At 46.3% G+C, this 17845-nt stretch overlaps 1 protein-coding gene across 1 annotated transcript in view; it reads right to left on the bottom strand.

The window, feature by feature from the left end:
* Window positions 1-17845, bottom strand: part of MARF1 (meiosis regulator and mRNA stability factor 1) — a 587347-nt gene that overhangs the window by 114391 nt on the left and 455111 nt on the right. Inside the window, exons 20-21 of the mRNA XM_082261010.1 lie at window positions 4467-4669; window positions 3764-3991 (exon numbers count right to left, since the gene is read on the bottom strand). Of these exons, the coding sequence (XP_082117136.1) occupies window positions 3764-3991; window positions 4467-4669 (431 nt within the window). The remainder of the gene's footprint in view (window positions 1-3763; window positions 3992-4466; window positions 4670-17845) is intronic.

The raw sequence follows: 17845 nt of genomic DNA, 5'->3' as shown, positions 1-17845 counted from the left end.
TTTTTTCAACCACACTAACTATGTAGCTATGTAAGATGCAGTGAGCAGGCTGCATGAGGGGCATTTTCCGGATGTCCCCTTAGTACCTCTACCCAAAGAGCAGCCCAAAGAAGAGGTTGGTTCTGTAGAAAAAGCGGATATAGGCGTGACACCAGCTATTTTTGTCCCTCCTGTCCTGGCCAACCTGATCTCTGCAACGGGGACTGTTTCCATCGCTACCACACACACTAGTAGAGTATTAGTATAGGTAGAGCACGGCACAGTCTAGGGCACACTTTTTCACACAGGGTCTCGAAAGACAACGGCAATCGCATTTTGAGAGACCCTAGCCTGGAACAGATTTTTTAAAGTTACATAAAAAGTGTTTAAAAAAAATTAAAAAATAAAAAAGCCTTAAACAGTGGTTTTATTGAGTTAATTTTCTGTTCTCACTCTACTTTTAGGGTACTTTATTCAATACTGTTATACTGTAATGTTTTATAGTTACTGTGTTTTATTGTTAACCATTGCTTGCTTTGTAGGTACGCCCATCAGCTGCAGCACGGATTTGTTTATTCTGACAGCAAAAGCCTTTGCTCGCACCTTAGACGTAATCAATGACTGTAGCGCTGTAGGAGGTGATATCACCACCGCAGTTAAGAAAAAGAGCATATATGGTGAAGCATAGGGGATGGGGTGGACACAGAGGGCAGATCACCCCCTGTGCTTCACCATATATTTAACACTTTTCTTGGCAGAAATTTCTTCATCCATGTTGATTGATGCGAATGGAGGAATCTGCTATTTTTTTTTTCCTTTAGGCCAAGGAAAAAGAAAACACGGCATGTATGCCCATCATTAGAAGTGGGTGGATGCTGGGAGGTCTAATGGTGGGCATACCACACACTTTCTGGTATCTTTTTTTTTTTTTACAGCCAGTGGTCAGCTTACATGTAAAGGCAATGCTAGCAGATAATTAGTCGCAAGACTGCTTTTACAAGCAGTTGGGAGGAGACCCCTTCCCCCCTCCTGCAGCCTTCCACGGTTTTCTCAGGCTCTCCTGTCCCACTGGGTAACCAGAGACTGCAGCCGTTGGTTTAGTCAGCTGACCATAGAGCCGACTAGAGACCAGAATGGCTCCAATCATCTCTATGGCCTAAGATACCGGAAGCTACAAGCATTTCATGACTTTGGTTTTATCAGATATAAACAGAACCAATGAGAAATTGGGAAAGCATCTTATCACACCAATCTTGGCCTGGTCAGATGCTTTAACCACTTCAAAACCACTTTAAGACCGCTCACTGTGCTGCTACTGTGGCACTTCGGCTCTGCTGTGTCCAGCGACGTAGACCTACATCAGGCGCACTCCCGCGTGCCCGATCCTGGTCTGATTCGGCTCAGAAGCGATCAGTCACTAGATGCAGACCAATGATTTTGGGTCTGGATCTGGTGATCGGTTATGGCCAATGGCATCATGTCCCCTGCTTGTGTAATGTAAACACAGGCAGGGGAAGTGATGTAATTTTCCCTCCTGGAGCCCTTTCGGTTCCAGAAGGAGAAACATCTAAAAACGGGAGTTCCACAACACTACACTGACACTACCACACAAAGGTACACTTTTAACCCCTTGATCACCCCCCAAACCCCTCACTGTGTACACTATATATAGTGGTATACAGATTTTTTTGCTGATCACTGTATTTAGTGTCACTCCTGAAACTAAATTGCGCTTGCGCTAGGCCCAAATAGGTTTAGGGCACCCGCCATCTATTCCCTAATAAAGTTTTAACCCCTTGATCACCCCCAGTTAACCCCTTCACTCCCTATCCCACTGTGCACTAAATACAGTATATAGGTAACTACTGATCACTATTAGTGTCACTTCTGACCCTAATTTGTGCTTGTGCTAGGCCCAAATAGGTTTAGGGCACCCGCCATCTATCCCCTAATCAGGGTTCATACACATTTTTACCAATAAAATTCCATTACTTTTCCAAGACTTCAAGTAAATATTCATGATTTAATGTTTCATGAAATGTCTATGTATACATGTTAAATAAGAAGAAAAATCATGTTACACCCAGCATATTTTTATTAAAATAAATGACAAGCTTTGTAGTGTACAGTAGAATATGACTATTGTAATTTAACCAATATTATCAACTATATTTGAATATACTGGAGAAAGAAAAAGATTTGATGGGTGCTCCGGCTTGGGGATAAAGCTTCAGTTCAGGCAATCATGATGGATAAGGTGCAGACTGACTGGTATGGATGGCACAGATGCACAAATGCGGTGCTTACATTGAGGGCAGATCTTTGTTAGGCCAAAGCAACTGTCCCACAAACAGGCAGAAAACAGAGAAAGGCGCCACTCAGTGGAGCATGTAAATAATTTTATTGACACATATAATTAAGAAACTACATGGAGGTGTAAGCATCTATCATAGCTCGGCGTCCTTACGGGTCCGCTGTGTTTCCGTCCCAGGCTGGCCAGCAGCCGGGAGAGGGGAGAACCAATTAGGGGACTCAGTGTGATCGAGGCCCTGGTGAAGCGCATACCTCACCTTCGAGGGCCGCACAAAAGTGATGACGCGGGGGGAGGGGGGGTGTTAACCGGTTTCGGAGCATCCTTGAAGGAGAGGTTCACGCATACGCCCTAACCAGTTACCACCCCGGTGGTCCATCAGCTTTGGGAGGTGTGAGGGCTCTATGAACCCTGTCCATTTCCATTCATTTGACTGGTATGGAAGGCTGTAGTTATTGAAATTGGGATAGCATAGTGGCTTGCAAATTAGTGACAGATTCAGATATTCCATATATATAGGGATATTGGAACTTGGGGCCCTTTTTTGGTAATCTTCTAAATCTCCTTTGAAGTTTTCAAATTCAACTGCATAAGCCTGGGTGTTATTTTCAAGTTTATCAACCCGCAGTTTAAGATTTGCAGTGCATTGGCCCAGTTCTCCGATTTCCCTCAGAATGTAATATGATCTGAGGTCTGTATAATTTGTGAATTATTTTTTCAAAATTGCCTCGGAACAGAAGAATGAGCAGGGTCTGTAAGGGATGTCACTTGTGAAGTTTTTATAGATGAATTTAAATCATATTTGCCCTGTGTTTCCAGAGATACCTTAGAGTGCTGGGGGGATTTCACCGAGTGTGAGGTGCCGGGAGGAGGGGATGAAGTTAGTGCCATTCTGGCTGAAGCCCAAGACAGCGTTTCTTTGTTGCTTTTTGGCTTCATTTTTAGGTGAGAACTACTAAGAACTATTACATTATGTGTGTGTGTGTGTGTGTGTGTGTGTGTGTGTGTGTGTGTGTGTGTGTGTGTGTGTGTGGGGGGGGGGGGGGGATATTAGTAGACCGAGTAACAATTTTTACCAGGTGAAGCTGAGCAGGGACAATATAACTACGGCAGAGACATCTCTTCAGGAGTGGAGCTCTAAGCTGGCATGTCTGCTCAGTAAGGCTCCACCCATGAGCCTTTCAGGGTGGATTTTTCATATTCCTAGTCTTGGGCTTGAAGATTTTGCTGCCAACTATAAACGGCATAAGCTTGACACGTGTCAGCCTCCTAAAGCTTTTATGTAGGCTTATAGTTTGGTATCAAATATGTGATTTCTACACCACCAGGTAAATTTCCCACTTCTTACTTGGATCAGAAAGACTTTCTACAGACATCAGTGTGACAGTATTCATGCCAGTCAGCAGGATGGAGAGTTAAAAGCAATAAAAAAATTATCATACTCAATTTGCAACTCATCAAGTAGCCAGTTACCTTAACAACATGGCACAATTTTTGCATCAATGCCATTACAGAGCTGACATCATAGTCGTGAAGTCTCAGGCTGTAGCCAAATGTCTTGCTATATTCTGTAAGCAAGTCAGGAATCATTAAGGAGGTGTCTTTTTGAGAACGCAGCAGTTTTACAAGTTGGGAGGCCAAAGCTTTAATACGCTCCATTTCAGTCAGGGTCAAAATCTTTTCCTCCCCACACTCTAAAACCTATAAAATGATTGAGACAGAAAATTCAGACTCTTCACTCCTGGATGCAGACAACAGCACATATGCAGCATATAGGGATGACTTTGAACACATCCTAAAAGGTTGACATGGCTGGAATAAGGTTCAGAGATACAAAAAGGTCTCAACAGGTCAAAATAAATTACAAACAGCTGAAAGACATTTGTTCTAAACCACATTACACAAATTATCTATGGTATTACCAATAATATCACTGCATTGCCTGCATAACGATCTGAAATAGGTGCAATAGAGTAGACCACCCAACGGTATTCCAGAGGATGGAAGATTAGTTACTTTCTCATTGTAACTTTAGCTGAGACAGGTAGTTTAAACCTATACAGCTTTTCTATGCATGTCAACTAACAAAGCAACATAACTTGGTAATGATGGATTTTTCTTTATATCATGCTCATCTACTGGTAAGTGTGTATGACCAAGTATAAGCTGTACTTACTTGTAAGACATCCGGTATGGCTTCAAAAAGGTCAAGCAGTTTTGTAAAACCATAATAAGTAAGTTTGCACTGACGACCAAAGTGGTGGTGATAGGATGGAATAAACTTATTAAATGGCATCCTGAAATGAGGTTGGTGACGTAAAAGGTCAACTACTTCCTTTGCAAACTGTTTTGTCCTCTCAATCTCTTCTGGAGTACGTTCTACAAACAGATAAGCAGTCTAAACATCAAGATATACAAAATGCGCAGGTGGTAATGTACAATATGACCAAAACACAAGAGAAAACTTGAAGCAACCTACATAGGACTACAGGATCAAGAAGGGTAGTTACTGTAAAGAACATATGCAAAAGAAGAGCCGTGCTAAATTGACACAGTGATACTAAAATCAAACTGAAAAAACTGAATTTTCGTAAAATCTTACCTGTAAAAATCCTTTCTCTGAGTCCTCCGACAGTCGCCACCTCCTCTAAGTCATCACTATTGGGTATTGACTTATGCCTAGAGTAGCTAGGCATAAGACTTAGTCAAAAGAACAAAAGCATTTAGCATAGACACACCCATGGGGGCTGTCCCACTGGTCAATACCCTCCTGCAGTGATCCCTCCCAACTCAGTTTGGTAGAATAGCAGTAGGTGTACAAGAAAAAACCCCAAAAGAGGGGCGGGGCGGCGACTGTCGGAGGACTCAGAGAAAGGAATTTTACGGTAAGATTTTACAAAAATTCAGTTTTCTCTTACGTCCGCCGACAGTCGCCGCCTCCTCTAAGTCATCACTATTGGGATGTCCCAAAGCAGTGTAGACATGAGGGGTGGGAGACGCAACCGTAGAAAAGGCAACGCAGTACCCACATCAGAGAAAGGAACCTTACACGCACAGTAAGAGAACCTTCTGGGCAATAGAAAAGGCTCAACAGGAGCAACAACCCAGGAAAACAAATATCCAGGGGATAAACACCCCAACAGCCAGGGACCCACAAAAAACACAAGGGTCCCCTATGGCACTGCCGCACTGAGAACTTTGCGGCCAAAGGAGGCATCAGCTGATGCCAGAACATCAAGCTTATAGAATTTGGAAAAGGTGTGCACCGACGACCAAGTCGCAGCCTTGCACACCTGGGCCACCGAAGCCTGATGCCGGTAGGCCCAGGACGTACTCATCGATCTGGTAGAGTGTGCCTTAACAGGGAAGGGTGGAACCCTTCCTTCAAAGCATAGGCCTGTACAATCGTCTGACTGATCCATTTGGCAATGGTCGCCGCAGACATGCCCTTCCGAGGTCCCTCAGGAAGGACAAAGAGGGAATCCGATTTCCGAAAGGATTCAGTGGACGACAGGTATACCCTGATCGCCCTAACAACATCCAAGGAATGCAACGCAACCTCCTTGGGATGTTTGGGCTTCGCACAGAGCGAGGGCAACACAATGTCCTCATTCAGGTGAAAATCAGACACCACTTTAGGAAGAAAGGAAGAGTTAGGTCGCAAGACCACCTTATCCTTATGAACCACCAAGTAAGGAGAGCGGCAAGACAACGCCGCCAACTCCGACACCCTGTGAGCCGAAGTGATCGCCACTAAAAAAGCAACCTTCTTAGACAGCAGAGGCAACGATATCTCCTGAATGTTTTCAAAGGGAGAACGCTGTAACACGGACAGAACTAAGTTCAAGTCCCATGGAGGTAAAGGCGCCCTCCGGGGAGGGGCCAAATGTCGCACACCTTGAATAAAGGTGCGAATCAAGGAATGAGACGCCACAGGGCGTTGGAAAAGAATAGCCAGTGCAGATACCTGGCCCTTTATCGTGGCCAGCGCCAGGCGCTGGTCCACACCAGTCTGGAGAAAAGCCAACACTCTCGACACAGAGTACAAGTGAGGGGAGAACCCCCTGGACTCACACCAGGCGAAATAAGCTTTCCAGGTACGGTAATAGAATTTACCAGATGAGGCTTTCCTAGCCTTGATTAGAGTAGGAATGACCTCTGGGGAGAGACCCCTGTCTCTCAGGACCTGGTTTTCAACAGCCAGGCCGTTAAAGCCAGTGACTGTAAAGCAGGATGGAAGATCAGTCCCTGAGACAGCAGATCTTCCCGAATTGGCAGCCGCCAAGGAGACGCCACTGCCAGGGGAACAACGTTGGCGTACCAGGACCGGAGTGGCCAGTCCGGCGCTACCAGAATCACCAAGTGCGGTTCCGAGGCTAACCTGCGAAGGAACCTGGACAACAACTGAATCGGAGGAAAGGCATACATCAGACGATACTGATGCCAAGGGGCCACCAACGCATCTGAGGTGTCTGCCAGAGGATCGCGCGTTCTTGCCACGAACCTTTCCACCTTGCGATTTAGCCGAGATGCAAACAGATCCACGTTGGGGGATCCCCACTTCGCACACAGCATTTGGAAGACCTCCGGGTGCAGGGACCATTCCCCCTGGTCCAGGGTCTGGCGGCTCAGATAGTCGGCCTGCCAATTCTCCACACCCGGAATGTGAACTGCTGAAATTGCCGAGACATGAGTCTCGGCCCAAGACAGAAGGTAGGTCACCTCCAGGGCCGCCCAGGCACTCCTGGTGTCCCCTTGGTGGTTGATGTAAGCCACCGCCGTAGCATTGTCCGTCTGTACCCGAACAGGACGGCCCCAAAGTCGATCCGACCACTGGAAGAGACAGAGCTTGATCGCTCTCAATTCCAATATGTTGATCGGAAGGGAGGATTCCTCCCCCGGGCAAGTGCCCACAGCTCATCCATAGTCGCGCGTTCTTCAGGCGACCCCGGGGGAGAATCAACCCCCTCCACCTCCGCCTCCCCCTCAGACCCCAGCGGGTCCAGGGATGAGCGAGACCCTGAAAAGGGCACGCCCGCCACAGCAACCACATCACCATCTGAATCAGAGGAGATAGATAATCTAGGCCTTTTCCTAGCAGCTCGTTCAGCCATCAGCACCTCTATTTTGGACACTAAAGACGCCACTACGGCGGCCAAATCAGATATAACAGGGGGTACAGTAGGACTGGGGTCCCCCACCAGGGCTGTAGGGAATTTGCTGTCCTGAGACTCCATTGCCCAAGTTATATAAAAAAATGCAATAAAAAGGTACTGGCCCTTTAAGATCGCTGCGGAGCGTGCAGCCCACCGCTATATGCACAGTGAACACAGACCCCCAAAAGGAGACAAAACTGAGCCAGGAAGGACAAAACAGAGTTATGGAAGAGACAGTCTGCAGAGCCCCCACAGAGTGTTACCACACCGATCGCTGCTTCAGAGAAAAAGGAAGTGAGGCTGAACTATAAGCTGCAAGACCCAGGAAAAATGGCTGCCCATAGAACTGAATGGGAGGCTTCGGCAAGATGGCCGCCGAACATGTGCTCGGAACGATCGTTCTGCCACACACAAGATGGCACCAGATGGCGCCAAAAAAGCATGCAGTTAAGCCTACAGTGAAGCCAGACATGCTTGCCCATGCTTAAAATGACGGACCGCGCGGTTTTTACCCGCTGCGGCCGCCGCACACACAGTCTGCACCCCCAAAACACCGCAGTGACAAAGGGGAAAGGGCCCCCAAACCCACACAGCACCGCAGCGCATGTAAAAGGAGACCCCCACAGGGATCGCATCAGGGAGCCTCACACAAGCACAGACATGGGGAATACACAGCAATGCAGGACTGCCACCCAAGACAGAGGCCCCAGACAGAAAGTACTTACCTGTACCGGATGGCGTGGGGTGCCTCTATGAACGGAAAGCAGCTGTCCTCATCTGACAGGGAATGCCGTTAGCCAAGGAAAGGACACTGCAGCACCACAGATGTGTCCAGTGAGGTAGCCACCTCACAGGCTGCATCCCTGCTGCGAGCAGGGATGGGTTGTTCATAATGCCAGGACAAACACATGGCTGAGCCCTCGATGGCGGGCCGGGTGTCCCTCTGATCCTCTGCCCTGGAGAACCAGGGCGACCAGTCCGATTCCCAGCTCCGCAAGAATCCATCTTCATCCGAAGATCCGACTAAAACTATAGCTGACAAAATAAACAGCTAGTAAATCAAAGAAAAAAAAGATTAGACAGGCTGAGACTGTAGCCCCAGCACAGGGAAGCCTAACTACTCCTGACGCTAGGCAGAAACAAACTGAGTTGGGAGGGATCACTGCAGGGGGGTATTGACCAGTGGGACAGCCCCCATGGGTGTGTCTATGCTAAATGCTTTTGTTCTTTTTACTAAGTCTTATGCCTAGCTACTCCTGCGGAGCGGAAGTCAATACCCAATAGTGATGACTTAGAGGAGGCGGTGACTGTCAGAGGACGTAAGAGAAATAGTGATAACAATAAAATGTGCTTTAAATTATACCAGAATGTCCAATTGAATAAATCATGGCAGTGAAACAATCTAAAGGTAAAATAATGTCCATAAAGGAGAAATTGGAAAGTCCACAAATGGGTGCCAAGTGCAAGAAAGGAATCCTTCACCAAATATCGTGACTTCCTCCACAATCAGTGCTGCATGCTATGGGCACAATTTATATTGGATGCTTTTTTTTGTCTTCCCTCCGGTAAGCGTTTAGTGTGCCCATAGCATGCAGCACTGATTGTGGAGGAAGTCACGATATTTGGTGAAGGATTCCTTTCTTGCACTTGGCACCCATTTTTGGACTTTCCAATTTCTCCTTACTTTATGGAAATTATTTTACCTTTAGATTGTTTCACTGCCATGATTTATTCAATTGGACATTATGGTATAATTTAAAGCACATTTTATTGTTATCACTATTTTTCAGTTTGATTTTAGTATCACTGTGTCAATTTAGTGCGGCTCTTCGTTTGCATTTATTATTTGGTGTTTTCCTACTACAGCTGCAGCTTTTCACATTTATATTGGTTTATTACCATTTATATTGGTTTATTCACTTTTTTACGTTCGTGCCTAGCGCGGTTATTTTTGATACACTGTAAAGAACATGTCAAGCTGAAAATAATTTTACTAGTTTTGCAGAGTGGGGGGGAAGATTAGAACTCCAGTAAAAATGTTACTGCCATTTAAGCTATGTTAAGAATGAGGAAAAAAGTCTGAGTTATTACCTGATAACTCCCTTTAAAGGAATCCTCCAGAACGGGCACATAAGAGATAGGCTCCACCTCTTGCAGGAAACACAAGCATAGATAGGCTGCCCCTTAGTGGTATAAAGATGACCTGAACAGTAAAGGCTAACAATCAAATATACATAGTCTAGTATTTTCTTCCTATTATTATTTCTTAATATTTATTAGTAAGGGCGGGGGTCCACCGTCCTGGAGGATTCATGGAAAGGGAGTTACCAGGTAATAACTCAGACTTTCCCAAGTCATCCTCCAGGACGGTCACATGAGACCACAATGATGCGTACCTAGGGTGGGCCTACCGCTTGCAGGAGCTTTCAACTAAAGGTCAGATCTTGGGTGGAGACCATATCAATACTGTAGTGCCTCACACGTGTGGAGTCGCTGGACCAGGTAGTTGCGCGGCAAAATTTGTTCAAAGGTTGCCCCAGCCCTTTCCGCCCAGGAAGTAGCTACAGAGCGAGTGGAGTGCGCCTTCACATTCAGATACCTGGCCTGGACTTGGGTCGAGTATGCTGTTTCTATGCCCTCCTGATCCACCTGCCTATAAAACTTTTGAAAGCGGACCTTCCTTTGTGAGCGCCTCTGAACAAAATGAAGAGGTTGGGTGCTTTCCTAAAGGGTTTGGCAACTTCCAGATAGTGAAGGACACGCATCCTGATGTTTAGTGTTGCAAAGGCTTCCTCCCCCTAATTAGAGGGGTTCTGGCAGAAAGATGGCAATATGGCGCCTTGTGTCCGAAGGAACGCCGAGGCAACTTTTGAGAGAAACAGTGGGTCTGTTTTGAGTACCAGTTTATTTGGGAATATCTTGAGTCAAGGTTCTTTTTCATAGATAGGGCTTGTAATTCACTTACACATCTAGCTGATGTGATGGCAACTAGCCAATGTCACCTTGATAGTGAGGCGTTTCAGATTTGTGTGAGTGGCAAAATAGAGTCTTTGGTGAGCCCTTTGAGCACCAACGAGAGATCCCAGGGGTCTGCCCAGATGCTCTTGCTGGGGTGGGTTCTCTCAATAGACTTAAAAAGTCTTTTGACTAGCGGATTGTCGTTGAGCAGTGTCCAGGAACACTGATAGGGCTGCCGCATGGACCTTGAGGGTGACCACTGCGAGCCTGGCTTCTGCGCCCTCCAGGAGGAAGTCTAAAAATGGTGCTTATGTTCTGCAGACTCCTGTACTCCTGTTTTCGGACAGCATTTTTGATATACATTTCCTCCAAACTTTCCCATAAATCTTACTGGTTACCGGCTTTCTGCTTTGTAGTAAGGTGGAGAATCTCTTATTTAGCAAAGTGTGCCATTCAGGATCCATGCTGATAGTTTCAAGGTTTGGATTTGCAGGTGGTAAGCTCCCGATTGTGAATGTAGGTTGCTAGGCAGGACCCACGGGTCTTCTGCCATATTTCGCTGAGGCATGAACCATGCCCTTTTTGCCCAGAAGGGTGCCAGCAGGATCACTCATATCTTCTCCATTCAAATCTTCCTTATCGTCCTGGGAGGGAGCTGGAATGGTGGAAAAGCGTAGGCAAGGCTGAACAGCCATGGGAACCCCAGGTAGTCTATCCCTCAGGAGTTTCTCTTTTCAGGGAGAAGTATTTCGTCAACTTCTTGTCCTTTGCTGTGAACAAGTCTAACTCTGCAGAGCCCCATCTTAAGGTGAGTGCTTTGAAAATGGTGTGGTCCTGCTCCCATTCTGTTGGCTCTAGCTGTCTGCGACTTAGAAAATCCGCAAGAACATTGTCCGTCGTCCTAATTTGTATGGCTGAAAGAACAGATGTAAGCCACTGTGGTGACATTGTACGCCAGCACCTGGATGTGCCTGCCTGCCGTCCTACTGGAAGGCGAGTAGGGATTCCCATATTGCCATGAGCTCCTTTAGGTTGGAGGAAGCTTCTGGCCCCAATTTCTCCCAGACCCCGTCTGACCTGGTGGCCTATGTGGGCCCCCCAACTGAGAACGCTTGTGTCCGTGGTGACTTGGACCTGAACAGGTGGGAGCCAGAGTCTGCCGCTTGCTAGCGAGTCCTTTTTGAGCCACCATACTAAGGAATTCCTGATGATTCGAGGGACAGGAATCTCCTCCAGTGAGGTTGTTTTTCCATCCCAATGGTTCAGAAGGTGGCACTGTAGTGCCCTCATATGTAATTGGCCCCATTGTACCGCTAGGACTTGTCTTTGGTCGCATTCAGGCCTCTATACAACTGTTTACGAACTGAGTCAGTGGGCTGAATTTCCCGGATATCTTCCATTATGTAGATGGCCTTAAGCTCCTCTATTTCCTCTGCTGGAAACACATGTGTGGGAATTTTCTGTGGTTCTGCCCAGCCTAGCTCGCTGTCTGAGTCGGAACTGTCCTTAAACAGGAGCGCCCCTTCTTCCGATTAAGAGTTGGAGGAACTTCGCTGTAGCTGAGGAATGATTGGAGGCTTCAGAGTTTTCTCCCGATGAGGTGTATTTTTCAGAGTGGAAGATGAGGTCGACAGTTTATTCCCATCCTTCATCTCACTAATGGATGTCTGAAGGGATGGTAAAGTGGATGGTATTTCTTTTTCTTTTTTGAAATCTAGGAGATCCTTCGCCAATGGCTTTATTTCCTCGTTGACAATCTTCTTTATGCATCTGTAGCATAGCAGCTTGTCACTATCCTGGGGGGGTCTTTACGCCGCAAGAGCGGCAATGCTACTTTTTTTTGCCTTACCTGATCCATCTGCAGCTTCTTGGGTTTTGGGCCTTGAGAAGGAAGATCAGGCAGAGGGAGGTCCCATCAGACATGATTTCCCAGAAAATTGCAGAGACTCCCCCCCCCCCCCCCCCCACACCCTTTCCCGGGAGTAGCTGCCTGCATAAGACCATATCCCTTCCATGTCCTTCCTTCCCACTTGCCAGGATCAGGCTGAAGCCTGGCTCTGCAGCTTCTGGTAGGGGGGCTTGGTCCTCTGCCATTAGAACCGCCTGGAGGGAAGGGAGCACACCAGCTCATTGTTCTGACTGCTGCTATCTTGCAGTGCAGATAAAAGGGAAGGAGGAGGGGCTGAGCTCTGACCCACCCCTCGCTCGGCCGCCGGCCAATTACTGCCTTAAAGGGCACCACAGAATGTCAGCCGCATCTTTGCCCCATCCAAAAGGGCCGCGGACTACTTCCGGTAGCGACGCCATCTTGAAATGTCACTGTTGCTGCAATACTTGGGCTGAAATTGGCGTGCTGCGTGAGGCTTTCCAGCTCCCTGGTGTCCCCGCACAAGCCCATATAGGAGGGGAGGCAGGTAGCCTAAAACAGGCTCTCCTTGCGGGCGAGTGTGCCTCAAGCTTTTCACTGCCCCATACTTAGCCTAAAGCAGGTGTGAGTGGAAAGGGGGAGACAACGCACCCCCTCCCCCTGCCACCACTACTACACCCTTGGTGCAGGACTGGCAGGGAGATGTGTAGAAAAAAAAATAAGGGGGGGGGAAGCAACCCGTGGAGAGACAGACTAAATTCTCCCCTGGGTTTCCTCCATCCCTCCTCCAAAGGTAAGGTACCTGAGGCTGGCTGCCTCACCAGTTTGTAACAGGTGGAGGGAGAAGTCATCCAGGGAAGCCTGCCGTGGACAAGACACAAAACAAGATGTAAAAATTACTAAATGGGGATGGATGGTGGCTTTTTTAAAACTATCTGTACTTGTGTTTCCTGCAGAAGGAGGAGCCTATCTATCATGTCACCATCCTGAAAAATGGCTTGGGAATTTTTTTTTTTTTTATATACTTGAAAATAAATTTTTGGGGAATATAGTACAGAACACCAGCTGTTAATCATAAAGGATGGGTTATATGTGTCACCTTCAGGTGACTGGACACTGGCAAAGTCACTCAAAGCTTTAACACTCCCTCACATTAGCCCTCCCACCAGGTGACCCTCAGTTTTGTAGCAAACAATCAAAGACCAAAAACACAAAGGGGAGGGTCTTGTGTTCTGTACCATCCTGTGCCAGCCAACAAACCCTCAAAACAATGGCTAAACTCAGTAGAACATAGCTAGAATTTGTGTGAGAAATGATCTGGGGAATCTACCTAGCAATCATGGATTACAAAACAAAAGACCAGTTTGACACCGGTGGCCAAAACAAAAAGCAAATCCAATTTTCGGAGGTAGGCTGTGACCACAATACAAACCCTCACAATCCACACCATAGCAAGACATTGGAAAGCTGCTTCCTTAGAGCCCTTGTGAGGACAAAAAGGAGAACAAAAATATATACTGCAAGTAGAAGCTAGACACCACTTTAGGTAAAAATGAAACGTATGGATGCAAAAACCACTGTGTGCTTACATGTTTCTCAAAGAAAAGTTCCGGAATCGCTGCGCTCTAAATCCTTTATTGTGCATCACAAAAACATCACAGACACCATGGGGATATCACAGATGGAACATGTTTCATGCTAGTAGGAGCCCTTCCTCAACCTATAAGGATATACCAAGACTGACCAATATATGTAGATGGCATAGGTGCAGGCACTTGATTGTGTGTGCCTCTAGCTAAACACAGCAACTCCTCTCATACAATCAAATCTTGTGTCATGTGCCATAATCATGTAAATTAAGTAAATAAAAAACATGAGATCATTAAAAGAATTTGGTCGTTCGTGTCAAACCCATGACCCCAAAGATAGAATGCAGCCCACTCACACATGTAAATATCCTGAAAAACAGCTCTAATTGGGTGGTGTAGGCTTGAATGGCATCAATGGGGAGACAAAACCCAATGAAAAAATACAGCACAGCAGCATGTAAGCAAGATAACTGGGACTAGGACAGGCTCCTCACCACCCACCTGTACACCCATACCTCTGAAAACACAGTTGTTTTGTAACGCGGTTAAATATAGTGTGTTTATTGGCGTATAACATGCACCTTCATTTTAAGAGGGACATTTCAGGAAAAAAAATTGATTTTTGTCTTACCGTAAAATACTTTTCTCTGATGTTCATTGACGAACACCACTCCATATCTTCTTGACCCTTGGGTTATGCTGCCTCCTACAGGAGTAGGTCACTAGGCGGAAAAAAGTTTGACTATGCCTATAGGGTAGTTCCAGGAGGTATACTCCCACTTCCTGCTACAGGTCTTCAGTTTTGTAACAAGCAGTGTCAGAAGAATATATAACAACTCATTAGAGGAGCGGGTGCTGTGTCCATCAATGAACATCAGAGAAAAGGATTTTACGGTAAGTCAAAAATCCAGTTCTCATTCGTTCATTGACAGAAACAGCTCCATGTCTCCTTGACCCTTGGGACGTCCCAAAGCAGTGACAACTGGAGTAGGAAGAACACAGCAATAAACATACTTCCCTTGATGGTACCCAAGGCAAGACGCTGCTCAACACCTCGCTGGAGGAAGCCAAACTCCAAGTCACCGCAAAAAAAAGCGAGGGTGAACCCCAAGAGAATCACATCCCCAAACGCAATGGTAAGTCTACCAAGAAGTAGATTTACTAGCTTGCAGCAGCGTGGGAATCACAGATACAGACAACCCTCTAGCCTTCAGCACTGGGCTTCCGACAGCCAAGTCGTTAAAAGCCAGCGACTGTAAGGCAAGATGGAAGGTGGGCCCTTGAGCCAACAGATCTCCTCTTAAGAGGAAGTCTCAAAGGAGCATCGACGACCAACCGTATCAGATCTGCGTACCAAGACCAGCGAGGCCAGTCTGGAGCCACAAGGATGGCTATAATCCCTTCTGGTGTGGTGGTGAAATTTGTGCGCTAATGAGAATTAAATATTTAGGGAAAAAAAAAAAATAAGCTGTTGCACACAAGGAATCATAGAAAAACCTAAATATAAATACAATTGAAATCAAGAATGTGCTGAGCTAAAAATAGTGGTTGTGAAATCACCAAAATATAACATTCGAATCCTATTAAAAAGTCATAAAACTTCAAAATCAAATCTAAACCATCAGTGATTGTGATATCACTAAAAATATATCATATGTGTTCAAAACAATTGATACTTAAATAATATCACATATAATAAAACAATCCGTGCAAAATAGAAAGTGAAAAAATGGAGGATATTTAAATCCAAATAAAGTCCATAGTGATAAAGTGTAGAAAATTAGGAAGATCAGCCACAAATCCCAGAGATCATTAAATCCACACGGCACTTTTTAAGGATAAGGAGGACACCGATGTGCAAATCACCAGGTAGTTGAATAAGTTGGCTGCTTACCAGAAGGAGTTGGTCACTCAAACTAATGAGTAGACCTATATGAGCTTGTATGTAATGCCGGAATTGGCCACAGGGTGTCGCCTTACAGACTCAAATACGATATCCACATGGTAAAAATAGGGAAGAAAGCGTAGACAGGGACATAGCGTAACTCCGCATAAAAACTTTTATGTTAAAAGCAGGTATCACACTCACATTTATGATGAATGTTTAGGGCATGTAAAGCTGGAAGGAACCGCATCAGAAGTGAACGAACATCTCCCACAGTATGGTGTATCTTGGTAGCCGGCTGTTGGGGGCGTGGTTGCGTCATAAACGTTTTTATGCGGAGTTGCGGAGGGGCCGAAAATTAGTTTTTGGCTGTTGAAAGCACTATACTAACAATCTGAAAATCGGCAGATCGTTGGTCGGATGAAATTTTACTTCCGATTTTCGTATCGTGTGTACAGGCCTTAAGTCTGAGGCCATATTGAGCAAGGGATATAAAGCTGGTGGGGATGGGTGGTGGATGTTAACATTTAGTGTATTCACAAGTAACATGTGCGTTGAAAGATCCAGAGATCCCAGTGGTCCTGAGCAGCACTCTGGGATTCACAGGGGCCACAACAATAGATTTTTCCAAATTATCTGTGGGGCCATATTAAAGAGGCCTGGGGGCCGCAAATGGCCCGCGGGCCGTACTTTGGACATGCCTGTTCTAGAAGACCAAAGACTTATATGAGACGATACCAGCCCCAAAAGAGCCACCAGTGTGTCTGTGGTGTTGGCCAGAGGATCCAGAGACCGTGCCACAAACCCAAGCACCTTCCTGTTGACATGAGATGCCAACAGGACCAACTCAAGAGTTCCCCACCGGTGATAACTGATGAAAAACACCTCCAGAGAAAATGTCCAGTATATCAGTAGTCTGGATTCTTCCAGAGTCCAGACCCCTGAGCACAATCCGTGCCAAAAAACGCCACCCTACTCAGACAGGCTGGCATCCATAGTGAGCATTGTCCAGTACAGGGGAAGGAAGATTAAATCTATCGAATCGCCGGAGGGAGAAGCCACCGAACCAGGGATCCTCATGCACCCCCGCTCAACAGGGTCAGATTGTCCAGAGACTGTTGATTCTTGCCCCATATGGCAAGAATCTCTCTTTGGACAGATTTTGGAACTCGTCCCAAGGGAAGAACACCCTGGCTCAGGCCGAGTCCAGAACAGACCCAGATAGTCCAGCTAGGTGGACGGAACCAAAGCCAACACCTAGAAATGTAATTTCCAACCAAACTACTGCAGAGTCCTCACAGTAATCCAGTAATCTCCCGATTGTCCATTAGAGCAGTCAGACTCTGCTCGCAGAAGATCATCCAGGTAATCCAGTACCGCAATCCCCCGCTGGAGCAACAATGCCAACACCTGGGTCTACACTTGTGAAAACCTGAGGGGCTGAGATGGGACCTCTTGATAATGCGCCTTGCCCACGGCAAGCAGAGAAATAGTGAATGACTGACATATCGGAATATGAAGGTAAACGTCGTTAAAGCAGAAGTCCAGCCAAATACCCTAAATTCTCCCCTGCAATCATTAATGTGAGCGGAGTTCAGCCTTATGTGTCAAACTGAAAAAATCCCAGTTTTTGTACCTGAATTCTGTAGTTTTCAGTACTGTCACATGACTTCAATTCCACTTCCTGCTGAGCCTAAGAGAAGCAAGTGGGTGTGGTTACTGAAAGCCGGTGACATCAATTCCAGGGAGGGACACAGTTCCTAGTAGCCAGTGGCGTATACAGGATGGGAGGAGATGAACACAGGTTCCCACCCAGTGTCCTCATCAGTAAGGATGCATTGTATATCCTAATTCATGAGAAAATGAAGAAATAATCCACACAGGACACAGGAGGGGGTGGTGCACATATACAGTATAGCTGTGCTGGGCTTTGAATGAAGACTCCCATAGGAGAAGAATGTTGGACACAGGGGGGGGGGGGGGTGTCCAGTGTATCAGGAAGTGCTCTGGGGTCTCAGCTCCGTGTCTACAATGATCATAGTACAGGCAACCACACTAAAGTCTACGTTTCCACTAGTACGACTAACGACTAATCAATGA

The sequence above is a fragment of the Pelophylax lessonae genome (genome assembly GCF_965119305.1).
Source record: "Pelophylax lessonae genome assembly, chromosome: 6".
Lineage (NCBI taxonomy): Eukaryota > Metazoa > Chordata > Amphibia > Anura > Ranidae > Pelophylax > Pelophylax lessonae.
The sequence above is the reverse complement of the archived record's forward strand: the minus strand, read 5'-3'. Positions and strand labels throughout refer to the sequence as shown.